This window comes from Poeciliopsis prolifica, unplaced genomic scaffold (assembly GCF_027474105.1).
Source record: "Poeciliopsis prolifica strain line A6 unplaced genomic scaffold, Auburn_PproV2 SCAFFOLD002, whole genome shotgun sequence".
NCBI lineage: Eukaryota > Metazoa > Chordata > Actinopteri > Cyprinodontiformes > Poeciliidae > Poeciliopsis > Poeciliopsis prolifica.
In genome coordinates this window covers 17,748,639-17,775,558 of record NW_026562377.1, presented here as the reverse complement: position 1 = coordinate 17,775,558, position 26,920 = coordinate 17,748,639, and the positions used below count along the sequence as shown (strand labels likewise).

The window sequence follows — 26,920 nt, the reverse complement described above, 5'->3', positions numbered from 1 at the left end:
GACAGAATTAATCCATATTATTAAAAGAAAAACCATTAAGAAAAAAAGAAGACACAACCTCCTATAGGCTGGATCAAGGATTTTAAACAATCTGAGCTTGTGAATTCAAAGCAATGAAGAAAAGGGCAAGAGCAAGAATCACAAAAAAATATTTATTAGAAATTTTTTTCAAAAACTTTAAAACACATATCATTCAGTTAATTTCCCTTTTATTTCTCAATAAACACAAATTCACCAATCAACAGTAAAAATCAACATGTTATGATCTCCTTGATGTTTGGTAGGAATGTTGTTTTACATAAAAGTATGACCAAATTTCATACATTGCCCTCACTTTCATGGTTCACGTCAGTCGACTCTTTCAATGTAAAGATATTGCATTAAAACAGAAAAAATAAAAATGTTGACCTGTTTCTAATGGAGCAAAATGTGGCTGAAATTAAACCTGTTTTCATAATAAGAATGAGAATTAAAAAAAAAAAAAAAGAAACTTCCCAGAAAGTCAGTTTGATCACTCATTTAAGCAGTTAAAAGAATCACTACTTTCTAGAAATGGTCCAATATTAGAGAACAGAATAGAAACTAATTTACCTAAAAAAATTGTAACATTTTACATTTTTCCAAAAATACATGTGCACTCACCATTCACCCCCGTAAGTGATGGGATTTGGTAATAGTAGAATCTGATACCAAACAGCTGGTTAGGTGTTATGTGTGAAAAATGGAAACTGGCCTCATTGTTGCAGTACTGTGAGCATAATCAACAGTTGTTCGTTTACAGGAACATGGTAAAAGATGAATTCTCGTTGAAACTGAACAAGCTGAGACACGCCAGACGCTAGACAAAAATGCTGCGGTATTTCTGTACGATCAGCTGAGCGAGATCAGGACAGCATGGCATCAAAGGGAGTCGAGGCGGTCCAAGATGCAAACCTGACACCTCGGCCATCAGCTGCTTGTTTACTCCAGTATCGAAACCTGTTGACACATACACACACCAAAATGGTTTTTGATACAGTTTTCTGGCGAATTCCTCAGTCTGATTGCATTTTAAAGGTGAATTTTGCGGTTATCATTTACCACGTTTTATGGCGTAACTCACAAGTTCTTGGATTTTGAACTGGATGTAGAAATCAGACCAGAATTTAAACAAATATGTCAGAAACATGACAGGAGAGTTTATTATGACAAAGTGAAGAGGGACAGCACTACCTGAATGGTTCGGGCTTTGACTAGATCTTTAGTCTCAAAGGCTGAAATCATCTGGTTGAAGTAGCATCCCACATAGTTATATGTACTGCCGGAAGATAAATGTCAAAAAATTTAATAATTGAACTAAAGCAAAGAATTATGAAAGTGAAATTTTACTAACCTGCCAACACCTCCATTAGCTCCCATTGCCAGACCAGCTAGCAATTGCTGCAGTAAAATATTATAAAAGATATTTAGTTTTAGAGTGATGATCTGTGAGGTTTATGTTGAATTGAACAATAAAGCAGTACACGGTGCCTTCAAAAAGGAATGCATCCATGATACATTTTTATATTTTATTGAACAAAATCATTCATTTAAAGAGAGATATGTCATTTGTTAACCCCAGTAAAGACGTATTCAAACCCCTTAAATCAATTAATATTTTATTGCAGTGCCATAAACACACACTGAAAATTTGAGGTAAATCTGCAGAAAAATTTGTTAAAAAAATTTGTTAAACACTTCCAGTGTCCAGATGTTTAAATCAGCTGCAAAGCACAGAGAGAAGCACATCATTCCAATCAATGTGATCAAATGATTTAAACACCTTTAAAGTGCATATTAATTCATACTGGCACTAAAAGCAACAGGAACACAAGACCAGATGAGTATGCGGGGAAGGCTGACCTCATCCACACCGTACAGGAGTGACCAGTGCGGCTGGCTGTAACTGACACACTGACCAAAGTCCAACAGGTCGCTCCCACTGAACTTTACTCCTCTGAAGGAGGGAATGAGATTCTCAATGTCTTCTATCACATCTCTCACTGGAACTGAAGAAAACAGGAGGGGGGGGGGGGATGTCAAATTTACGCAGTAGACACCAAAAACAAATTCAGCTCTATATAACTTTACTGCAAAGCATAAATCAAACCACTCACCATTCACCCCCGTAAGTGATGGGATTTGGTAATAGTAGAAGGGCAGAGTTGGAGCAGCTGAAGCAACTTCCTGCAGAAATCTCCTCAATGCTTCTGAAACAGGATGAGCAAGAAACAACACAGAAATGGATGGATCCTATTGTGAATAAAACAGCATTGGTACCTAAATTAAATCTGGAGGCAGAAGCTAAAGTCCTAGAGAATGAGAGATTGAAAGAACGGTGTGTGTCACACCTGCAGTTCTGGGCTTAAAGAAGGAGGGAGAAATGACCGCTATCCCGTCAGCTCCAATCTCTGCTGCATGACGAGCCTTCAGTGGAAAACAAGTTTAGTCTGGTAACTAGAGTGAAATTATACTGTGATTCTAACACCTTGTTGCGGCACACTGTTGATCAACTAGCATAAAGAAGGCTTAACGCACACGCAATCACAACAAAGACATATTCAGCCATTTGAAAGTCCGAAATAAGCGTAACACCGGTGTGTATAAATATCAACATAACAATACAGCAGGCTGTGGAGTTACTGATGTAAGCTTAGCTCAACACTTGGTTTGTTGGTGTGTGGTAATTTGATTTCATCTCGCATTAGTCGACAACTTACCAGATCCTGGGAGTCTTTGAGGCTCATGCATCCGACATGTATAATCACGTTGTCCATTCTGTTAAGAGAACATTTCAGATTTTAATGTTTGCACCTGCTAAATGCAAATGAAAACAAAACAGCCAACCAAAGCGCAAGATCACTCACCTTCCCTTTGCTCTCAGGCACCACTCCTCTGCCAGGTCCTTCCTCTCTGCAACAGAGAGAGACATGCTCTCTCCGGTCGTGCCATTGACTGGAAGGAACATGAGGCACGTCTTATTCACACACAGTGGTTGACGTCAAAGTATTTCTTTCTCACGGTGGCGCATTAATCTAAACGTTAGTCTAAATGACTGTTTTGGTCAGTGAGGATTGCTAACTTATTTATTTTTGCTAATCTCCCAAAAAAATAAAAAAAAAAATAAAAAAAGAGGGAAGTTTCTTTGAAGAACTTTTACCAGTAATTTCCACAGACTAAGATAACTGCACTTTCAAATTGCTAGGGAAAACAAGGATAATCTTATGGCTTTGTAATCCACTGACATGTTAATTGACCATCAATGACTCCAGTGAGATATATGAAGCCTGGATAATCTAACTAATTGGAGTTGCAACATTTAATTCGGCTTTGTAAATTAATATGTATATTATGAATCGCTGGTTGTAAAGTCTCAAATGCACTGCTTTCTTGTTTGATATCATGGAAAAATAAAACATAAATCACCCCAGATGTCTGGAATACAACTGTTTCCTTTCACAAGTCTGGTTAATCCTAACAATTTTCAGATGTCTAAAGGTTCTAACTTCATTCGGAAGCCAACATGTTTAGTGACAACCCTAGGATGAAATCAAAAGACCTCAATGCTGGCTGAAGCAGGTGAGAGATTGGGTTTCTCCACAGCGCAGCGATTCCAGTACCGACAGACAAAGGAAAAAGCCATTGCTCCAATAGCAACAGCGAATGCATGTTGCAAACTAAAATTCAAATGCTTTGCTTTATTGACCATCATAACATTTGGAGGAAAGGGCAGGAGGGTTACTTCACTCTTAATGCGAGATATGCATCTGGAAGATGAATTCTTTTGTGTTGACATATCAATCAGATATATCAAGTAGCGATCTATTGTTAATATTGACTCAAGTGGGAACATAAAAGAGGACAAAGGTCAACAGAAGGAATCCCACTTTTAACACTTTTAAACTTACCGAATATGCCCTTTATACCTTGCTTTTCTTTCAAGTAGTCAACATAAGGTCCAATCACTGATAAGTTGACCTCACTGTTTCGAGAAAATAGGAGAAATACAGTCCTACATATATGGTGTAATACATAATCAAGCAGAAACACCAAACTCCACGTCATGATGGTCACATATCATGTCAGATCTTTACACACACACGTGCATTACACACGCACACAAATATCAATCAGCGCTGCTATGGTCTGGACTGATTGAAGAGCTTCTGAAGGTTCCTTACCCTTGAGCGGTCAAAGGAGTGAATGTGGCAGCAACCAGACCTGTCACCTTTCTGTCATCTCCAGGAGCCATGGTTAAGATAACAAGCTAACCTGACAAACATAAAGATAAAAGTAAAAAGGAAGTAGAACTAAACTGAGTTTAAAAAGAAAGCCATAGGTCTGAGCTTCCCTTTATTTTGAGCATAAAATACTAAATACTAAAAAGAATACTAAAGCATCTACTCAGTTCAAATACAAGAAAATCCCAACTTTTTTCCACTTATTTGTTCTTCTTCCAGTTTACTTCTGGTAGTTTCCAAAACAACTTGAGAGTATGTACTGTCATCTACTGTGAAAAACTGTGAAATAGCATGCCAACCCATGCTTTTGTGTTCTCCCTAAACTACTAATCTGCTCCTTTTGATCGCTGCTCTTTTTTCACGTTTTAAAGCTGATTGTCATCTATTTTAAAGTCAATTTTATCAGCAGATTCAATTCCTTGTTTGCTGATGACACAAAACAGAACTATTTATCTATATTAGTCCTTTTAGTACAAAAAATGCTAAGAAATTGTTCAACAAGATGCTCTTGTTGTGTACACTGTAGCATTTCTGAGATGGCAAGAGTCTGATCACATGACCTTCTTCTCTGACCTGACCTCTTTGTCCCCCTGCAAACCAAAGATAACAGTGAAGATATCTGTTGCAAATATTTCCAACTGATAAGACACTCTTTCCCATATCGATGTTTGAATTAAAATTAATCTATGCACGTTCTCTACAGTTTTTAGACGCACCTGTGTTGATTTTAAGTAACTGAAGTTAATATTTTCCAGATAACTATTTGTTTTATTTCCCGAGCTAAGTTTACCATGATTTTTAATAACCAAAACTTAATTCCTTTTTAAGTTTTAAGTCCCCAAGTTATTTAACTCTGTTCTTTGCTCTGATTGTGCCTCTCCTTTTTCCAGTGTTGCATTATAGGATGTAATTTTATACCTTCAATGTCTGTAATATAGTGGGATCGCAGCAAAGCATTGAGCAGCAGCTCAATTTAAATGTAGAACTATTATGAGTTTTCTTTATAGATGTTTAATGTATTTTTTTATACAACAATAAGCCCCAAGTATTCAAGTACAGAATGCTTCTCATTAGTGGGCTCTATAATATTACATCAACACAATCAGTTATTTTTTTTTCCCAGTAGTGTTTACGGAGACCTTAAACTACTGAACTATATTCCTCTTCTTTCTCCACCATCAGCACATTTAGTGTTTCATGAATGCTCTTTTAAACTTTTTGAATGTTTTGTTGTTATTTCTCCATGGCTTCTCTGTTGCTCTCCTTCTTCATGATGTTGTTTGTTAATGTCTTCTAAAAAAAAAAAACCCTCTGAGGCAACAACATTTTTCAGAAACTTGGTTGAACTGCAGTCTTCTGGAATACATATAAAATATTCAACCTGTAAAAAATTGCATGGCATAGTTTGTCTCATGTGCCATCTGCGTGTTCTGTAATTAAAATTAGATTGATTTACAATTTAATTTTTATTATGTGCACATTTATTCACGCATTTTGCCATTTTTTTTTCACTATTCTCTCCACTCTTTAATAAATGTTACATTTCCACACCATTTTCCTTGCCTAAATACTTCCTGTAGTCATATCCTTTCAAAATGTCCTGACTCTGGGCTTTGCTGCAAAAACATGAGACAATAAAGCTTGCGTCCGCTCACCAAAAACGTTAACTAAGCATTTTTGAAGCCATTTCGGTTTTATTAGAATACGACACTGTCTTAGTGAGTGAAATTTAACATGCACAAGATAGTGAAAAAACAAACAAACATCTGATTTATCAGTCATGATGTCAGAGGAGAATACTGACATCACCTAATAAAACAAAATAAATAAAAACACAAACGTGTGAGTGGTTTTGAGTATTTTAGTGATCATATATAATTAGTTTAATCTTAGTGCATTAAAGAATAACAAGAAGGGACAACTTTAGACCAAACATGTTTGTGGTAAATCATATAACCAACATTCTATTTATTCTATATAGAATACATAGAAAAAAGCATGGACAAACAATGCAGTTTCTGCAGTTTGTTGAAACATTTGACATACTTAACTCTCGTCATACCTTTGCTTGTGATCGTCAATCAGTCCTCTGGATAAATGCCACTTTCTGGAATGGAAGTTACTGTTTATACTTTGCTCAGCCGGATTTTTTTATTCGCCAGGGATTTGTTGGTTTGCTAGTCATGTGAATCTATCTGAAGTGTCAACTGACACCTCAATGGCTCATGGGATATGTAGTTCCAAAGTAACACCTCCGAAAAAAACGCAAAGTGCACACAAAATTTATCCAAATATAAATCCGATTTTATGTATCTTACCTTTCGATACGTGCACTACAGTCTCCAAATATATATATGGCGATGTTTTCCATTCATGAAACACACACGATGCCTTAAACTGTCGTCAGGATATTTCGCCATTAATGGCTACACTCCAGTAAACAACACAATTGTTTTACAAATCAAAGTATTGCACAGAGCTATTTACATTTTTACGTTCTGAGCCTAAAAGTACGAACTAGCACTCCAATATTTTTGAACAATATTGCCAGCAATAGCTCAGATATGCCTGCATAACTCATTTTACATTTGTGTTAATGAATAGTATATTTATCTGGCTTTGTAATGAAGTGAGATCAATAGAGTTAGATTCATGCTATGTGTGTGTGTGAGAGAGAAATATAAACGTGTATACTGGTGGAGACTTAAGGGACTGGAAGGAGCTGGTTATGGTGTTTCCGAGCCGATCTGAAAGGGAACACAACGGAAGGTTACGAAAAATCTAAAATATTAACCCTGAGTACAGACTTGCAGGCGTAGCTTCCGTTTAAGCGGTTTGCCTACATGTGAACCCAAATATATAAAGTAAAAAGCCACAAAATTTTGCAGGTTAAAAACACGTGAGTTTATTTTTAAATTATGATGAGGATTGTGAACGTGGCAAAAGTAAAATTACGCCTGAAAAACTAAGCTCCGGGGTAAAAATAACAAGACGGATGTTGTTGACGTTTCTTTCCGAGTAGTATCCGGTTAGGAAGACGGCTAGTTTCTGAGCGGAATCCTTGTACTCGGTGGATTTACTCACTTTATATTCCAAACGACACGGACCAGCTTCACAGTTTAACAACGTGGACGCTTATTTTCAATATGTCTAGTATTCCAGATAAAGCTGTTGTCATTACTACGGTTCATTATTAGCATAGCTAGCTAATTAAGCTCTGACAAGTGCTCGGCTGCTGACGAAAGACGACACACTGTCAAGCGTAGGAAATAATTAACTAGTTTCTTTAAATGCAAACTCACTGACAATGGGAACGTGTACTAATAGGACTCCCTGGTTTTATTTGGTATGGTTTTTGACTTATTTGATCAATCCTATTTGGTACAAGTGAAGCTTAACGGTTATAAAGATGCTAAAAACAAGGCAGTACGCATTTGTGTTTTTATCGGAGGCCTAAATTACTAAGAGATTTGACTATTTCTTTGTATACTGCACCATGGTGGTCAGTGTCGTAATTAGCTTCATTTAACTGAGTGGGTTTGCTTGAATGCGGTGTATGAGAGTCGGTCTCTTCCTTGTCGCATGGGTTCAGGTGACAGCTCGCAAAGGTAAACAGGACGTGAAACTGCTTGCACTGCTCCGCCTCTCTATTTCATTACTTATAGAAACAACATTCCTCCCAATTTCACGATTGCACTCAGTTGTTGGTAGCTAACGTTTACGAAGACATGGTGCCATGGTGTCCACTTGGATTAGAACAGTGGTAATGACTGAATGTTTTACATAAACTGCAGCTGAGTGCACATTGCTGCGATCATTTCAACACATCACGACATGCCGCCTGTTTTGTGCCTGGTGATGCTCTTCGGAGCATTGTGGTCTTATGGAGAGGCTATGTCGCGGGAAGAGAAGCAAAAGTTTAGGTAAGTTACAGGAACACTGATTGTTGTATGATAAAAAAAAACAAACAAACCTGTTTAATCCTGCAGAATTAAGCACATTTTTGTGGTTTCATCAAAGGAACCAAGTGGTAGAGATGTTTGACCATGCATATCAGAACTATATGGTAAGTTTTGGTCCTACTTTATTACCACCTTTCAAAAGCAGTAAAGTTTGAAGTTTGTGGCACGGAGTTCAAGGAATGTTTGTGTTTATTCTAGGACCATGCATACCCAGCAGACGAGCTGATGCCTCTGACTTGCAGAGGGAGAGTACGTGGCCTTGAACCCAGTCGAGGAGATGTGGATGATGCACTTGGGAAGTAGGTAGCATTCTGCCTTGCTACCCCTTGGCCTTCATTGTTTCAATGGAAACAGTTATGCCGATATGGTCCCACAGAGTCTGGTTTGTTTGCATGCAAGCTGCAAATTTGGATTGAATCTTTATACGTTTGGCATACTTTTTTATAGCACATTCATGGTATAGTTTAACTGATTACGAGAAGCTTTGCAACTTACTTGGAAAAGTACAGTCAGAAAAATTATTTGATATAATAAGAGCTGTGATGAGGGAGTGAAATGCAGTACTGATGTTGTGATATAATAAAGTTTGAGGTTTCTTAAGTCCAACAAAGAAGAGTTTAATTTGCATTTGAACATTTGGATAAACATGAGATGACAAGGAAGTCTTTGTGAAGCTCAGAAAATGAAGACAGGTTCTGCCACTTCACACGAGATTCAGTTCTGACACTAAGATTATAATGTCTGTTTTATGCGTTTTATTTCAGGAAAAGCTTCTATATGTGTTATTTTTGGGTTTTAGTAGATTGCAATAATAACTGTGACATAGAGATGAGCTATTACTTTGTTGTTTTATTTTATTGTGGAAAAAATATCGCTAAATGAATTAGTCTTTCTTTGATAATAATGATAAACACTTCAAAACCTTGAAACTAACAGCGTGATGGGAATTTTTTATTTTTTTAAGCAATTTTTATTCTGTTCAGTCCTTGAGAATGTCGTTATAGGTTGGGTTGACTTTTCAAAATACAACTTAATTTCAACTGTCTTGTGAAGCTTGACAGCTTATTATTTTGTTCTTGGGTTTGCATGAACAGTTTCTCTTGTCCTGCTGGCTACTTGTTTACTTTGTTTTAAGAAAAACATATTTTAAAACAAATCAATCAATTAAAATAGTTAGCAGTTCAGTTGCTCTGCTAGATGTGACTATTGTTCATTTTACTTTTAGATATATGGCAAGTAGGCAATGGATTTCACGTAACTTTTTTGTCATTGCAATACATACTATAAAATGCAGTTATAAAATAAAGTCTAAACTCTGTATTTGCTATTTGAACAAACGCACTCATTAACTTTTTTTTAAAAAATGTGTGTTGATTTGTCTGCCAGGTTTTCTTTGACGCTGATAGACACCTTGGATACTTTGGTGGTGAGTTGTTTCTTATGTTGTTCCTATTTGGCAATCCTACATAAAAATTTTGTAAATTCATTGGGAAAACTATTTGAGTATTGCAGGATTTTTTGCATAAGAATACCTACTGTCAAATTTAAACCAAAAATGTATTAGAACGGCATAATTGAGCAGTAATTCTGTACAAAAACAATTCTGCAAATTACATTATTCCAAATATAAAATTTAAATAAATATAAAAAGTGGGCAGAATCCAGTGTGAAAACGTTTTATCCTAAAAGTCTAGTTAAAAAGAAATAATATTCAAAATGAACCACTTCTTAATAATTGTGGAATTTGACATGTAACAGAATCGATCAAAGCGATCAGAAATGACAAATTCAGCAGAATTCACATCCTCCTAGTTTCTCAGAATTTTTTAAACTGAACTTTATACTGTCTTTTGGTCTGTAACTAAGGGTGATTTTGGGTTATTTCTGCAGCTCCTGAACAAGACGACGGAGTTTGAAGCCGCCGTTAGGAGAGTCTTGTCTGATGTGCGGCTGGACAATGACATTGTGGTGTCGGTCTTTGAAACCAACATTCGAGTCCTTGGGTGAGATCCGTTTGGCCCGCCTATGCAGTTAAAGAAAACAATTTCTTGCATTATTTATTTTAAATTATTGCAGAACTGAATATTTATTACAGTTGATGTAAAATACAAACCAGAAGAGGCAGCCGATTCTATTGTACTGATTTTTACCTGTGGTCTCACAGGGGTCTTCTCGGTGGTCATTCGATGGCTGTGATGCTGAAGGACGGAGGGCAGCACATGCAGTGGTACCAAGACGAGCTCCTGCATATGGCCAAAGACTTGGGACTGCGACTACTGCCAGCCTTTAATACCAGCAGCGGCCTACCTTATCCCAGGGTGAGATTCACTCTCATTCAATTTCATGAGGAGAGAATTTTGCAGTTTTCATTACAGCGTGATAATGGATTAAAAAAAATATTTTTGTGATTATTAGATAATGGCTCAACAAAGCAGAAATGCTAATCTGTGTTGGAAGTAGTTGGTAATTTATTCCAAAAGTAACATTTTGAAATGTTACTTTATCTACATTTGCATGGAGATCTGTCTCAGTTCAAAACTTATTTGCATTTCCACTTCGCTTCACAGACCACAGCTGTTGGAACTCTAAACACATTTTCACGGTTGACTTGGTTTTGTGTGGAGTCCTGAAAATCTTTTTTTAATTCTTCTTCTTCTATTTTTTTATTATTACAAGATAAACTTGAAACATGGTGTCAGGGGTCCAGAGACGAGAACCGGTACGGAGACGGACACCTGCACGGCGTGCGCGGGCACCATGATCCTGGAGTTTGCTGCCTTAAGCCGCTTCACTGGGGACCCTGTGTTTGAGGTACAAATTAATATTCATGAAAATGTTATGCATGATATCCAACCCATAAAATTCCCACAAAACCACTCATAAGTAAACACTAATTTCAGTAAGAAACTGGCCTAATTAATAGAATACAGTAAATTACCTTATGTAATGGATACACAAGTATACGACCTGGAGAATAGATATTTGCACAGGCAGCACTGAAAAGCCGCACCCTTTATGTAACGCAGCTTCTATAATATCACTCTCCCGGGAGATTATGAAATAAGACAGAAATAAGCTAGCTGTTCAAACTTAATACAGTTTCACCCAGATTTGACTTATTTTTACCCTAATCACACCCAGTAATTAGGAAATATGCCTTCGTAAATCTGAAATCTGAAAATTGGCAGCTGTTCAACAAAATGACCTTTATTATGTAGCAATGCATATTAACGTAAGTTCCAGATTTGGTTTTAGGTTTTACTTTCACTCAAACTCTCAAAGCATGAACAAAAATATTGCAGCTTACATAATTCAGAGTGAAAAAAAACAAACAAACAAAAAACAGTTACTTGTCTGAAACAAATTAATAAAAGCACACAAGCTCCCAGTCAGAAATAATAATAAAAAAGAACTCTTGGATCTCATGACTGTCTTGGGTGCAGTTGTTTGCTTAAATGCAGATGTATTTTTCACAGCAAATATTTGACTTTACATAGTGCAGTTGGAAAAACAAATACTGTAGGTGTTACGAATAACACTCAAGCAGTACCTTGTCTTCTGTCTGTCTCGAACCGCCACCAAAATGTCTGTTGGCTTTGACCAACATGACTTGTTGCAAGCAGAGCACACGACTTACAGCTGCTGTTCCAATGCACTGGATTTAATTTAGGAGTTTCAGAAGAAGGCAGTTGAAAACAAATGTTTGAAGAACTGAGAAGCTACACTGTTCTGTCTTAGTCGTAAAAAATGAAAACCTTCCATCAGTTATTTCTTTACTATGCAGTTATGTACTACCTTGTGATGGTAAGTTACATAAAATCTAAACAAAATACTTTTAAAGTTTGTGATTGTAACTAGAGCTGACACTATTAATCAGATAAATTGTGAAGACATATTCGTCAACTAATTTAGCAGTCTATTATACTGGAATACACAGAGTTAAAAAGGGCATTTACTGAATGACCAACATAGTCAGATTAATAAATAAAACAAAACTACAATTGTACAGTGTAAGAAGTATTTTTTTATCTGCAGATGAATTTTTATACTCCAAATTGTCAAGCTTACACTGAAGGAATACTATGTTATTGCATTTTTTATAACATGTTCCTTTTCTTATTAAAAAAAGGAATTTAATTATTCTTGTATTTGCATCTTTTATTGTATTTCTACTATTGTATGATAGTTAAAAAGAAATATCTGCTGAATGTGCCAACTTTTAAATCTGATTACTGGTTGGAATAATCGACAGAATGATAAATTACTAAATAAAATAATCATTACTTCCATCCCTACTTGTAACATATATAGTGAAAAAGTTCAAGGCATACATTCTTTTGCGAGGCAATTATTGTGTTGTTTTAGCCGTAGACTGATTAATTTTCTTGGTGTGGCAGTAAACTGCTGAGCAAGCCCAGAGTCCCTCGGTAATTCATTCACAGCTGAGAGCTACTCAGAGAGATTTTGGATTTATAGTAACTTACTCTTCACGCGCTGACAGGACCATGCTCGGAGGGCGCTGGACTTTCTGTGGGAGAAGAGGCAGAGAAACAGCAACCTGGTGGGAACGACCATCAACATCCACTCAGGAGAGTGGGTCAGAAGAGGTGAGATGATACAGAGTGTGGGGATGGGACTGAGCTGCAGACTAGTTATAGAGAACAGGGTTAGCTTTCTGGTAAATTAAAAAGCAGAGATTGGAGTTGCTTTGAGAAAGTTAGAAGTTGGATGAGCACTGACAGTCAACCTTCTGTCATAATTTTTGTATTTTGCATTGAAAATCACTTTGAAAGCTGCTTTTTTTCTTGCCGCTTGCAGACAGCGGAGTTGGGGCTGGAATAGACTCGTACTATGAATACCTGCTAAAGGCCTACATCCTCCTGGGAGATGACTTGTTTCTGCAGCGTTTTAATATTGTGAGGGCACACACACACACACACACACACACACACACACACACACACACACACACACACACACACACACACACACACACACACACCGTTGAATAAATCGATTCCTCCTCTATCTTCAGATAAGAGCATCCCACACATACTGACGCAATGCCATGCTTTTAAGCTTCTCTCTCAGGTCCTAAATATTTTTCCTCACCATGCTTTTAAGATCCCAGACACAATCTATCGATCTGTTTTGTATAATGAGTGATGCGAAGGTTCATGAACACATCCATTTATCCAATGTTAGGAGAATTTTAGTGGCCTGATGTGAGAGTTTTTCCTCTTCTGTATTATTTTTCAGCAATGTGATTGGAAAATTTGACTCAAAGTAAACCTGTAGACACACTTTTATCCCATCACACCATATTGGTTTTCTAGCATTAAGCTCTTAGTGAATAATATCTTTCTTATTGATTAGTTCTTACTTGGCTTGAAATATGTAATGAAGGTCGGACAGCTTAACATCCCGATTCTAAGGGCGTTAAGCTCTTTAGTTTGTGTATTTTCATCTTCATACGCCATGCATCTAAAAGTGTCCTCTTCCATATTCCATTTCTCCTTCACACCTCCCATGTAGCACTATGCATCCATTATGAAGTATATCAGCCAGCCTCCTCTGCTACTGGACGTCCACATCCACAAACCCCTGCTTCCTGCTCGCACCTGGATGGACTCTCTACTGGCCTTCTTCCCTGGACTTCAGGTCTGACTAGAACCCGTTCTGCCGAATAGATCAGGTCGTCTATTGAGTCTTTTGGCGTTTCATCTATATACGTTGCGTGTGTTTCAGGTGTTGAAGGGAGATATCCGTCCTGCGATCGAGACTCATGAGATGTTGTACCAAGTTACCAAAAAACACAACTTCCTCCCAGAGGTAATCTGCTTCACTCTGTCAGGTGCTGGTTTCAAGTTCTGCCACAAATGAAAGAATCAAATGATCACTTGTGGCCTGCGCAGGCTGAACTGTTCAGGAAAGCAGCTCTTATTGCACAAGCCCATTTAGAAAGCCAGAAACCCAACTCTAAAATAAACCTCTGCTGATTATCTGCTTGATATGTGAGCAGGCAGGGAACAGTGTCTTGCACACACTAACCTTCAATCACATTTCATCATATAAAACCCATAAATCTCTTTTGTATTTATTTTAGGATTTAAGGACAAACTTGTGAAGGGAAAAGAAACGATTCATTGTCCTCACAACATTTTTAAAAAGACAAATGTGAAAATAATCAGTTTGTGAAAGAGTCCTCAGTGTGATGCTGCGACTGCCATGTTTCTCCGAGCATGCATTCTTCTATATGCTGAGTTGATGTAAATAAACCCCTCTTAATGAAAAGTTAGGATATCTATTTTATGTTTATTATGAAGTTGTATATATGATTCAACAAATGGACACTAAACAGATGGAATGACAAACAGGAAACTCATACAGTTTAACGCTGTTATTCCCATCACCGCAGGTCAGAGATAACCATTTGGGAAAGTTTAAAGCAAGCTTAGGTTATAAGCAATATCCCAAGCTTTCAATATTTAACAGAGATCTGTTCAATTCATCATCCTAAAATGCAAAGAATACGATTGAACTGCAGGTCTATCGAGACGTGACCATCCAACCTTATGAGTGTTTGTTGCAGTTTCATCTACTGGTCTCATTCTCTTTAATGTTCTGACCGCTGCGCCCTCCTCTGTCTGTCCTCAGGCCTTCACTACTGACTTCAGGGTGCACTGGGCTCAGCATCCCCTGAGGCCTGAATTTGCCGAGAGCACCTACTTCCTTTACAAGGTGATTTACCAAACGACTGCCTTAATGCTGTGTTTTCGCTTGCCTGGCACTCGAGGAAAATATCCATTACCATTCATCATTTTAGTGATTTACTCCACCTCAAGCAGCAAAGAAATAATTTTGTCTAAGTTTGTGCTCAACTGGAACAGCTTCCACAGCTGATATGCTGACTTTTCCCAACTTGTTTCCTCCCATTTCCACCAGGCCACAGGAGACCCTTACTACCTGGAGGCAGGACGCACCATCCTGGACAACCTCAACCGTTTTGCTCGGGTTCCTTGCGGTTTTGCTGCTATGAAGGACGTGCGCACTGGGAGCCACGAAGACCGGTAAGTCCAAACAGATTCACTTTTTATTTTGCAATGACAATAAACTGAATAGAAGTGGTTGCAATATTTAGATATAACTATTATATGTATGACAATACATGTGTGAAGTAAAAATTGTGTTATTGTTTCTTTTAAGAATTTTATTTATTTCTTTAGTCATTTAACACTAGTATTGTTTAGTCTGTTAAACCATGTAGGTCCAGGAGTCTTTAAAGAATCAGTTAGATAGGTTTCTTAACAGATAACAATAAACAAGTTAGGTAATTTTAGTGAGATGGAATAAACCCTAAGGCTTAACAAATTCCTCCATTAAAATGTCACAAGCTAAGGCTACGTGCTGAGTGAACGTACAAAGTCTGATAATGTTCTTGTTATGCAAAATTGTTCCATTAGTAAACCTGATTTTTGGAAATGCACCTATTTTTGAATAAAGATGTTTATCATCTGAACAATTAACTTACCCTAGGAATGGATGTTGCATTCTCTCTATACCCTGTTAAGAGTGACTGTGCATTTACCTCTTCGACTGGCTCTGGGCCAGTGAGTGACCACATTGTATAGAGAGTCCTATATATATATTGTGAGAGCTTGCAGCTCCAAATCAGAACTCATTGTAGGTGCAGCTGTTGTGCTGTGATTACTGTGTGTTCTCCGTTTGCAAACGACTGAAATAAAGACTTTGCTCTTTGCCATTTGCCAGAGTCTCAAGCCTGATCTGTTACTACAGATCAGATATTGTTTTTTCCACACATGATATCCGGTTTGTGATTATTGTGCTGCAAATCAATTGTAGTTCAAGGAACTACATCCTGCTTTATGCTTCACACCCCGTTCATTTCTTTTCAGAATGGACTCGTTTTTCCTTGCCGAGATGTTTAAATATCTCTTCCTGCTGTTTGCTGAGGCAGAAGACATTCCCTTTGATGTGGAAGACTACATCTTCACAACTGAGGCTCACTTACTGCCTCTGTCTCTCTCTACAGCCCCCAACGCCTCATCCATTCCCTCAAACAAAACGGTAACCTAAAGAATATGTAAAATCACAGAAACTTTGACGGAAGCATTGCGGCACTACCGGTAATGGCTAAACCTTTGTCGACATTTCAGTCTGATGAGGAGCTGGACGACTCCAACTTTGACTGGACGTGTCCCAACACCCGGCTCCTGTTTCCCGACCCTGCCTTTCCTCGCAGCCTGAGAGAACCAATTCGCAGTGCCGTTGACAAGAGCTGTCCCCGCCCTGCCCCTTACAGGTATGCAAACGTGCAGGTTGAACCGGCTCCTGGCCCTACGCATATTGAGTTACTGAAACGGCTGCATCACTCTTTTACTGCTCCGGTTATAATTGTATTAATGTTTGTCATTTAAATCTGTCACAATAAGCAATAAATAAATGATGAATTAAAAATGAAAATTGGACAGCAGTAGTTTAAGAGCTATTGTTGAAAAGGCAGCATCTTAAGATGCACTAATATTGGACATCCAGTACGATGTGGTTAGTTTGCACTATTGGCCAACTTTTTCTGTTTTGTTTATTGAAATACAATTTTGATTACAGAGACTTTATAATCCACTTTAAATATAGTCGCTTTGATCGTTTTCTTTGTTTGTTTTTGGATATTTTAAAGATCTTCTAGTTCCAGTGTAAAATGTTCTTTATAATTTAATGCTTTGTTCTTATCTTTAAGTGGGTATGCTTGCATTAATAAGCCATTATCATTACAGCAGTTGAAAATGGTCTCAAAATAATTATATTGTAATAATAATAATATTGGTTGCAATAATTGTTTATTGCAACAATTTCTGGGACGATTTATTGTCCAGCAGTGCTTGTTATTGTGTCAGGCCTCGTAATGTACAACTAAACATACATTTTATTAATTACCCTTTACTCCATTTTAGGGAACCTGGAATGGGCCGTCCTCCCTTGAGGGCTCAGGACTTTATGGCGAACAACCCTGAACATCTGGAGCTGCTTCGACGGATGGGAGTCAGTCTCATCCACCTGAAAGATGGCAGGGTGCAGCTGGTCCAGCATGCTATACAGGTTAACACTCCAGCAAGAAGACACAGCAGATAGCTGATTCCCATTAAAACGAGCATACAGTTTATCTGTTTATTCCCGGCAGATAGCATTGTATCACACCTCTGTTATTTTTGGTGTCTTCCTGGCTTTAACGGCGGGTGTCTCCTCTCCCACTCTGTCGCACCTACACTAAGGCTGTGAGCGCAGTAGCAGCAGAGGACGGGGTGCGTTTCATGCAGGAGATGATGGAGCTGTCGAGCCAGCAGCAGAAGGAGCAGCTGCCTCCCAGAGCCATCCAGATCGTCTCCCATCCGTTCTTTGGTAGAGTGGTGCTGACTGCGGGACCGGCGCAGTTTGGCACCGACCTCTCCAAAAGTTCCACAGGGGTAAGTTTTTCTGTCTGCCAAAGGTTTAAATAAATGTTTCCCTGTTTTTAGCTTATTTTTTGCGTTATTTTTCTGTTTTGTTTAGTTGAAAAAAAAAAAAAGACATTGTCAGCAGTAATTAAGCCAAAATTGTAGTTGGAGTAGTTTGATGTAAAATAAATCTTACAGTCTGCCCCTTCACACCGAAGTCAGTGTACTAAACCAAAAACAACTGAGCATCCACCAATTTATATATTTCAAGCAACAAAATGTTTTTTTCTTAACTGAAATGAACTATTTGTTTAACTGCGTCTAATATATTACTATTATTGAATAAAAGGCTTAGCTCTTTTTGCAGAATGTGGCAAGTTTTTAAATGCAATTAATCAATCAATTGTCAGAATAGTCTATAAAATAATAAAATATGATTATGTGGATTTTTATATTTATATATATATAGAGAGAAAGAAACGGAGGGACGGATAGATAACTACATGTATAGATGTGTTTTTTTTTTTTACTTTAAGATAAGGACCCACACAAATTAGAGCATTAACTTTAAAATGAAAGGAAAATTATACAAGTTCAAGGAAATGCAATGTTGCGACAATATAATGCACACAACACCTCAATTATTACTCCGTATCGTAAAATTCTCATACATGACATGAAGTTTGTGGTTTTGCTTTTGCAAAATATGTGACACTTAGAGACGAATTAGTACTTATTTCACATTGCAGTCTGTATCTTAACTCTTTTCGTGTTTCGTGCAGGTACGAGGCTTCGTGACTGTGGCCGAGCCGTACAGCGGCTGCAGCGAGATCACCAACGCCGAGTACGTCCAGGGCCACATCGCCTTGCTGCAGCGCGGTCAGTGCATGTTCGCAGAGAAGGCCCGGAACATCCAGAAGGCTGGCGCCATCGGAGGCATAGTCATCGGTCAGTGCGGGCAGCAAGCTGCCCAAGACAGATGCTGACTACTCTGCGACTAGATTAGTGAGCAATAACTGGATTAGCTTTGAAGACATTCAGTCTGGTAGGCTGCTGCGCCCGACATGATGGCTTAGTGTTTAAACAGACCAACAGGGTTTTATTAAACTTCCTTTAATATATGTGACATTTTCAGTAAGGGTGATATATTTCCTTTTTGATGAAAGAGTGCTATGATAAGTGCAGAAAAATTTTAAAAAGCACATAGTTTGGTAAAGCTGTGCCTCACTAACTTGTGTTTTTGCTTTCAGATGACAATGAGGGCAGCAGCAGCGACACGGCTCCTCTGTTCCAGATGGCCGGAGACGGCCGCAGCACGGACGACATCACACTGCCCCTCCTCTTCCTGTTTCATAAGGAGGGGAACATCCTGCTGGAGGCACTGAAGGAGTACAGAGAGGTGGAGGTGTTGCTGAGCGACAAAGCCAGAGACAGAGGTGTGACATTACTTGAGACCCAAACTTCACGTATCGCTCATTACAAGTCTGATCACACCGCTGTGCTCCACTCTTCCCATCAGCCAAGTCTCATTATGTGCCTAGCTGTGTAAAACAAAACATGGGGTGTAAATGGTTTAGGGATTTATTCAAAGGCGCCCACCACCTGTGGTTATAATGAGACATGGTGGAGCAGATTCATCAACTCATATCCAAGTCTTTTTCTGATTATTTTTTCCTCTGTCTTGTAACCTTACCCTTCTTTTTCCTTCTACTTGTTTTCTGTCCCTTACTTCCCTTCACTCCTATTGATGAGCAGCAACCATATTCAAAGGTAAACCTCTTCCTGGGAGCCTGATTGAGGGCAGTAAGTAATCTCTTCTTTTCCCACTTTCTTTGTCTGTTTCTCTTCAAGTTAAACTGGAAAGTTTGCATCCATATATCCACATAAACTCATATCTCAGTTTCAGGTGTTTATAATTCATATGAAACTGGCTGAACAAATCCCAATCAGTCATAATCATAACCTGAAAACAGGAGCATCCATCCGTCCATCCCTCCCTCTCTCCTTCCCTCCCTGTCTCTCTCTCTCTTTCTTTATTTATTTTCTTTTCTATTTCTTTATTTCTCAACAAATGGGTTGCCTGGATATTTGACTGTAATAAAAATGTGAAATGAAATCGGTGTAGGATTTGGAAACCAGCGTCAGTGATTCTTGTGTGTATCCGTCTGCATCCTGACCATAGTCTGAAGCTGCAGTTGTTGCTGTGGTACTGCATGTTATTTCTTTAAACGTGAAAGCTGCTTCTTAATCTACGATTCTAAAAATACAATCAGGACAAACACTCCTGCCAGCTTTAGTTAAACATTCACAGTGCTTTTTTTTTCCCATTTATCAGTTGGCTTTCAGTTTGGCTACACAGCAATGTGAGGAAGGCTATATCCTGCAGGAAACATGACTCACGATCAGCACCATGCTGTTCGAGTTGACAGCCTCTTTATAAAAACTGTTCTATTTTTGACCTGGAATGGAAGCGTGTGGCTGACTGGCAGGAAAAGGAACATTATGTGTTACTTGTACTCATTTTTATGCAAAACGCCTCATCTCACGCCTGTGCTTCCTCCCTAGGTGTGGATGTGCAAGAAGAGGAGGAGGACTGTCAAACCCAGGCAACAACTCCCACTTCATTTGAACCCGTTAGCCAGTCGCAAATGAGCACAGAGGAGTTAGATAATTCGGCTCCTGAGGGAGTTACTCCTGCTCAGGAGGAGGTAAGTCCTGCAGCGGAAGTCATAAAACAAGAGGAGGAAAAAGCCATAGATCCACAGGCGGAAACGGCTCAGCCTAAAAAGGAGAGAGACTCTGAGAAGACTGAAGAACCTCGAGGCGACACGGACTCCAGCAGTCAGTCAGTAGATGAGCTGCTGGCTGATTGGCGGGAAGACTTGGAGGCTTTCAAGCAGATGGAGAAGGATGAGCTCTGACAGTCATTAGACACATATTTGCTCTTTAACTGTGGGTTTACCGCAGTGTAGGGAGAGGATATGGAACATTCACACAGAGGGAGCTGTCCTAACGGTTTATTTTACCCTCTGCGAAAGGTTTTACCTGCAAAGGCAGCGTCCCTTGCTGTAACTGTGGGAGTCATTTGGTAGATAATGAGTTAAGAGACCATGGATCTTATCTCACTTTCTCAAACAGTTTCTGTCTGTGCGCTCTTTTGTTTTTTTAATGACTCGGACCAGATCGCTTGAAACTGTATGTAACTGTACTGTATTTTTCCAATCTGCTTCTTCCTTCTCTTGTTTTTCCTGTCTATGCATTTCTGACCATTTTTACTCAGTTGAACTTCCTTCTCAGTAGTAAATCCATTGACCAACTGATTCTATTTGAAAGCGCAGATTACATGTGATTTAACATTTAATGTTTTGATTTTGGGGCTTTCATTAGAATAAAAAAAAACCCAACTAATTATGGGGGAAGATTGGTAAGATAAATATATTTTTATGGTTGTATGTCTGACAAAATATCACAAAGCCTATCATTATATTTATATAGATACTTATATATATATATATCTATACATAGATATAAATCTATATATATATAGATATATATCTATATATATAGATATATCTATCTATATATAGATAGATATATCTATATATATAGATGTATATCTATATCTATGTATAGATATATATATATTTGCCCAGATAGACAGAAAAATTACAGTGCTTGTGCCCAGTCACTGACCTCCAAACAGAAACAACATTCTCTGGACCACATTGGAGCAAAAGCCGCTTTCGGCGTTAAAGCGCAACCACAGGCCGCCACTGGAGGGCGCCGGAAGAACTGATTCTTATTCTGGACTCTGGAAGAAGCAGAGATCAATGTGTTGAAAGGATGAGATTCAATAAAGATTGAAAACTAAGTTGTCTTAATCTTTTGAGCTCATTGTGTTTTTCATTGAAACTTCTTACTCGGTTTGCTGAGATTGAGATTGTTTGGAAAGTTCCTCTGAAATGTGAATAATTACACATTAGGGAGAGGGCATGGGTGAAACCAAGTAGGTGGAAAAAGCTGTCATAAATCTGAGAAATAATAGCGAGCACATCTTGACATCAGAATAATGGGAATGTTTGAGTCAAGGCTGAAGGCTTTCAAATCGCTTCTTTCCGACATACGTTTCTATAAACAGTGGGTGGACGCCCACATCAAATCACTTGACTCAACATGACACACATGTAATTGGAAAATTCTCAGTATGCACCATAGCTTTAATGTCTTATGAAAGACTGCTGAGATGGGAAAATGAATCCTAAATAAAAAAAAATGTATTGCTGTAATCTTACCTTTCTGGGAATTTCTGTAGATTTACATCAAAATACTGTTGAAGTAACAAGAAACAGGAAGTGAGTTCATATCTTACAGATTTGTTAACAAGAGTATGAATTGAACTGTCACGTTGATAGGCGCTAACCAGACTTTTCTGTCAAAAACTATCAAAAGTTGTTTGCAAATACCAGCTGATCAGCTTGACTGTTGTGGTTTTGGTGACGTTGTCAACTCAAATGCAGAAGCAAAATAAACAGAGGGGTGTTTTTTGTTGTTTTTTTTCCATTGCACTTTTTCAAAGATTTTGTGAACTCCAGCTGCCTTTTACTATCTATGTAGATTTTTTAAAAAAAGAAAAATCTATCAGTGTCTTTAAAAACAAACGATTCAAATAAAATCAATCAGCCGGTATGGGAATTTTGTATGGAGCACTGTTCAATTATAAATACTGAATGAAATCATTAATGTATTAATTAGTCAAAACTGGCAATGAAAACAGCTAATTAACTGAATGTCAGGAATTAAAAATGTAATCAGTAAGATCTATAAAACCAAAAACTAAATCTAATCAAAGTTCTAATGATTTCACACACTCCTGCATAAAGGAACAAAAGTGTGATGAATAAATGATAATGTAATTGCCACTTTCATGTGTTACTTTAGGTAACTTGAAATATATTTAATTCAAATGTTTATTTTCTTAGGAAAATGAAATAAAAATGATTGTGTCATAGGTCATTTTATGACCCGAGCCAATTTGTTACCTTCATGAATTGTTAATTTGTTAAAAATGGGAATAGAAATATATAGTCAGTTCGTCATGTAATAAACGAAAAGAAATATGTATCTTACTACCAAAAAGCCACAATTTAATTTTTTTGTTTTGGAGAGGCATGAGACGTTTTTTGTGATGCTTTTTAAATTCAGTATTTAATTAATTAAATGATCAATTGTATTTGTCCACTCACTGCTCACACTCTCCCCCTGCTCTCTGCAAAGCGCTAGCTCCTCCTGCACAGCAAAGCCTGCCAGGAAGCGCAGGCTAGCAAGCATGGCCAATGATGTCCTGTTATATTAGGTTGTTTCTCCTTCATTAGCACAGTAGCAGCAATACATCAGTCTTGAAGGCGAATGTCCTGTGGGGGAGGTCTTGACAGTGCCAAGGGAATTCATCCTGGCCCTGTTTAGTTGTTTTTGACCAGTGTATTTCTGCAGGTGGCAGTCAGACCACAAGGAAGAGGCAGAGGAACTTTTTTTTAAAATCATTCTTATTATCTTTCTCATATTATTATACTGTCAGGACATTCTAATAAATGTGTAAAAGCATTTGTTTTGCATAAAAGTTGCATATCGCTGCTTTGTGAATCACTGAGTTGTGGCACGTTGGGGCCTCCATACTCTATTGAGACAATTATATTCATTTTCATTTTTTCATCAGGTTGCAAGTTTTGCTCTACTTAAGTTTTCTAATAAACCCAAATAAAATACGTGTTAGCCCTAAACCCCCCTACCCTCAAAACGCCACGCATTACAGTTTCCTTAATATTCTGTTAACTTCTGTCACCAGGTGAAGTATTTAATTTGACCGACGTGACTGGAAACGGGAGTCGTTGTTCCCTCGCATTTGAAAGAGATGCGATCCAGCCCTCAAACCCAGGAGCTCTGAGCAGCTTCGGCTCCGGCACTGATTGGTGAGTCGGTGGGGTAAGATGGCTGCATTGCTGCGCGCCGCGCATTAGTGGCATCCTGGTGAAATGACGCAGGCCACAGTTTACGTTCAGTCCTCTCAGCTCTCAGCTTCCCAGTCTCCATAGCTCCGCTCTCACCTCGGCACGCAGCCCCGGAAGACCGTGCGCGACCCCTGGCTGTCTGGCTGTTCCCCCAGTGGACCGAGCCACACCGGTTCCTCTGAGTAAGTACAAACGCGAGTTGCTTTGCAATGGTCTCCCGAAGGTGCAGTTTGTGCCCCAGTCGGAGCCACGTTGTGGGTAAATTTCTCGCGGTGCCCCGAGTGAGCCGAGATTATCCGGCGCTTCTCCTTTCGTCCTCGCGCACGGAGCTTCGCATTCTGTTGTCTGTGGGGCTCCGTGAGACAACGCGACCGCTGCTTTTGTTGCTGTTTTTCACGCTTTAATTACGACAGGAGAAGAAGCGAAAGTGAGACGTGCTTTGGACCGTCTGCGTGACGGGGCAGGAGGTTTCGGAGGGGGGGTGGCTGCCGCCGCGGACAGCTTTGCCTCGGCGCAGTTCAAATTTTCCACTCATCCTGGTTGGCTGTGCCACCCTGTCCCGCTGCTCTCTGAGGCCGACTGTTTCAGGACGGACAGAGGGGAGACCTGTGCACGGCGAGGCTGCAGGCCGTTCACACACTGAGGAAGTCCAACCGCACACAGACTCGGGTTGAACCCCGCTCCCCCGCCGATCTGCCTTGCCCAGGGGGTTGAGGGGGGGACAAAGCGCCCAGTGTCTCCCTGTGATGCAGCCCGGTCCCAGCTGCTCGAGCCTCGGGGCTGCACGGGTCTGCATGCCGTTGCTCCTGCACAGACACTCTCGTGACTTACGTCTACCCTCCCCACTCCCCCCACGGCTCTTCCGCGCGTTATATCGAGCTGCTGCACGTCTTTGTTGGTGATTTCTGTTGTGTTTTATGCAGAGCTGCTCCAAGGTTGAATAAAACCCTAAGCAGATTTCATGTTTGGTTTGGAATTTAAGCTCACCAGCAACTCCAGCACAACTCAACGACAAATTAAAGGTATTATCCAGTTATGTACCCCCCTCCACTACCAAATTACAGTGAAAAACATCTATCCTTTAGGTAGGCTATATTATTTATGTCAATGGCACGAAGAAGCACAACTTGTAAACATTATGAAGGACAGGTGACTTTTGACAATTTTTGACATTCATTTTGACTTGGTTCAACTTTAGTGTTTGTGCTGGAGTTTGACCCCATTGACCGAACTTGAATGCGTTTGAATGAACTTTCAATCTGACTGCTGACCAGTGGGGTTCTCTTCTTCCTTCTGGTGTAGAGTGGAATGGCCATTATGGTGTGGGGTGTGCCTAATGCTGATTTTTGGCTGATGTGGGGGATGCTGGTGTCCTGCATGAAGCCTTGTTTGGATTTGAAAGTCATGATGATGCACATCGGCCAAGACTGCATGCTTTCTCACGTTCAAAATGAAAGTCGCAGAGCTTTGATTATGAAATCTGGATATTCCACTCTGCCTTCAGTTGTTGCCTTAATCTCTTGAAATCCAAACAGTGCCTTCCCAAATGTTTTGCAGTAGCGGTGCCAAATACAAGCGAGCATCTCTTTAAACATATTCATTTGTACTTTTACCTTTTCTTGCTATTTCCCTTTGGGATACACAATACTAATTATGCTAGTTCTCTTAAAAGCTAAAAGAACAACAGAAAAATTTGTCATTTTAAATGAAAATTATTCGGCGTTTCAGAATTCCATAATGTCTCAATCGTCACAGCACTTTTAACGTTGCACAAACTTAATTAGAAAGTGAAATATTAATTTGCTATACTAATAAACTAGGTAGACAGGTGTTTTTTTTTAAACTTACCCATCACTACGAGACAAGAAAACCTTTCAGTTCACATTATGACGTGACGTTTGTTAAGCTTAAGTGTCTAACTTACATCTTGGTCACCATATGACTTAGTTCAACAGTTCTCTTTGTGATTACATGAAACCACAGAAGAGGTGCTACCGTACACTGACAAGCTGCTATGATGTAACTAACATGTTTCTCTGCTCAGAGACACAAGCAGCAGAAATTCTTTTTATTTGAGAAATACTTTATCCTCAGGAGAAACATAATGCATCATCGATAACATCACCAAAGAATCTTTAAAGAGTCATTGTGATACTGCGGGGTGATACTGCGGGGCACGACGCTCCTCCAGTAGCATCAGTGTTGATACATATCTGAAGAAGCCTCTGACCAAGGCTTCCCCCAGCAAACTTACTAAGCTGGGTGCTTGGGGCACGAAGGCAGTCATCCAGCTGCCCGCCATGTTTTTGATATGAAACATGTTGGTAGTTGACAATATTTAGTTGAAAATATCACTTGATAGTTATGCATTATTGGAAGACTGGGACTAACTAAAATAAATGAACAATGCTAAGCCTGGTGGGGGCACAAATAAAGCCCGGTGGCCCGCTGTCACACAGACTGTGGTGACAGTGACATGCTAATAGCTCATAATCCAGGGATGGTAATAACATGTCCTGGATGACTCCTTCAGTTGACAAGCACTGCTAATCCAGCTCATTTGCTTTTGCTGCTCCTCTTTAAATCTGTTTGGCTGTGTGGTTAGAGAGACGTTGGAGTCGGCGATATGATCCTCGTCTTTAATGATCGACATTTCAACTCCTCTGGGATGTGAGGACAAATTTCTGAGTCATCTTTAACTTATGACTGTTAATTTTAACGCCATCAATAATTGTCTTTAACATCTGTCAATTTCAGATTGCTTGTATGCTTGCACCTAGGGCTGGTTCTGTGTTTATGACTGCTCAAAAGGAGGACAGTAAGGAACTGCTGGGAAAGAGTAATAATGTGACGGCAAGAACAGACTTGATAAAACAGGGTCATTTATGGCTCATTAACATCATGTCTATTTTAAACGGACTCTTCTCCAGAAGTTTTCCAACCATCTGCCTTTAAATCTTGCTTGCAGTCACTTGTTACTGAAGACTTCAGCATAAAATGAGTTACAGTACAGTCGTCCTTTTATCATTTGTTACGCAGCTCTTGGTTGGGGACAGTGCAGGACTTGTTACAAGCTTCCTACACTGTCTGGAAAAGTTTGGAATTTGATCCAGGTCACTTCCAGGTCTGGATGATGATGGAAATATAAAGTAGAGTGAGAAAAATCTTTTTAATTCTGGTTGGGTTTTTTTTTTTCAATTTTCTCAGTGTCTAAATGTTGTATATCTACTCATCCATTCCTC

The 26,920-nt window shown here is 39.0% G+C and overlaps 3 protein-coding genes across 8 annotated transcripts in view; 2 read left to right on the top strand and 1 right to left on the bottom strand.

Annotated features, from left to right (window-relative positions):
- Positions 1-138: 138 nt before the first annotated feature.
- On the bottom strand, positions 139-6,658 carry npl (N-acetylneuraminate pyruvate lyase (dihydrodipicolinate synthase)). 5 transcript variants are annotated; one of them, XM_055044745.1, is made up of 13 exons: positions 6,578-6,646; positions 6,322-6,366; positions 4,200-4,290; positions 3,927-4,000; positions 2,886-2,973; positions 2,739-2,796; positions 2,370-2,445; positions 2,136-2,228; positions 1,882-2,027; positions 1,373-1,419; positions 1,213-1,297; positions 1,081-1,120; positions 139-978 (listed from the first exon to the last, which is right to left on the bottom strand). In XM_055044745.1, the coding sequence occupies exons 3-13, from the start codon at positions 4,268-4,270 to the stop codon at positions 839-841; spliced, it is 918 nt and encodes a 305-aa protein (XP_054900720.1). In that variant the 5' UTR covers positions 4,271-4,290; positions 6,322-6,366; positions 6,578-6,646; the 3' UTR covers positions 139-838. The 5 variants fall into 5 exon arrangements, with proteins under 5 accessions (XP_054900720.1, XP_054900730.1, XP_054900738.1 ...); XM_055044755.1 differs by lacking the exon at positions 6,322-6,366 and having other exon boundaries at positions 6,578-6,658; XM_055044763.1 differs by lacking the exons at positions 3,927-4,000; positions 6,578-6,646 and having other exon boundaries at positions 6,322-6,519.
- Positions 6,659-7,271: 613 nt separating this feature from the next.
- Positions 7,272-22,221, top strand: edem3 (ER degradation enhancer, mannosidase alpha-like 3). Of its 2 annotated transcripts, XM_055056202.1 has the most exons (21): positions 7,272-8,182; positions 8,280-8,325; positions 8,420-8,520; positions 9,608-9,647; positions 10,112-10,224; positions 10,386-10,539; positions 10,898-11,032; positions 12,723-12,828; positions 13,040-13,137; positions 13,757-13,882; positions 13,970-14,053; positions 14,879-14,962; positions 15,167-15,291; positions 16,138-16,309; positions 16,399-16,544; positions 17,194-17,338; positions 17,512-17,703; positions 18,456-18,621; positions 18,924-19,109; positions 19,429-19,476; positions 20,239-22,221. In XM_055056202.1, exons 1-21 carry the CDS (start codon positions 8,094-8,096, stop codon positions 20,592-20,594), a joined length of 2,712 nt encoding a protein of 903 aa, XP_054912177.1. In that variant the 5' UTR covers positions 7,272-8,093; the 3' UTR covers positions 20,595-22,221. The 2 variants fall into 2 exon arrangements, with proteins under 2 accessions (XP_054912177.1, XP_054912183.1); XM_055056208.1 differs by lacking the exon at positions 19,429-19,476.
- A 1,351-nt stretch (positions 22,222-23,572) lies between these two features.
- zgc:92140 (uncharacterized protein LOC447854 homolog) overlaps positions 23,573-26,920 on the top strand; it is a 31,662-nt gene continuing 28,314 nt past the window's right edge. The window contains exon 1 of the mRNA XM_055055567.1: positions 23,573-23,860. The gene's annotated coding sequence lies outside the window, so the exon portion shown is untranslated. The remainder of the gene's footprint in view (positions 23,861-26,920) is intronic.

Excerpts from the sequence above, each read along its gene's own strand:
- npl (XM_055044733.1), bottom strand. The coding sequence starts at position 4,083 with ATGACGTGGAGTTTGGTGTTTCTGCTTGATTATGTATTACACCATATA. Across the intron at positions 2,028-2,135 it reads ATCACTTACGGGGGTGAATG|TTCCAGTGAGAGATGTGATA; the intron begins GTGAGTGGTTTG and ends TGTTTTCTTCAG. Across the intron at positions 1,298-1,372 it reads GCTAATGGAGGTGTTGGCAG|TACATATAACTATGTGGGAT; the intron begins GTTAGTAAAATT and ends ATCTTCCGGCAG.
- edem3 (XM_055056202.1), top strand. The coding sequence starts at position 8,094 with ATGCCGCCTGTTTTGTGCCTGGTGATGCTCTTCGGAGCATTGTGGTCT. Across the intron at positions 16,310-16,398 it reads CCATTCCCTCAAACAAAACG|TCTGATGAGGAGCTGGACGA; the intron begins GTAACCTAAAGA and ends TCGACATTTCAG. Across the intron at positions 18,622-18,923 it reads CATCGGAGGCATAGTCATCG|ATGACAATGAGGGCAGCAGC; the intron begins GTCAGTGCGGGC and ends TTTTGCTTTCAG.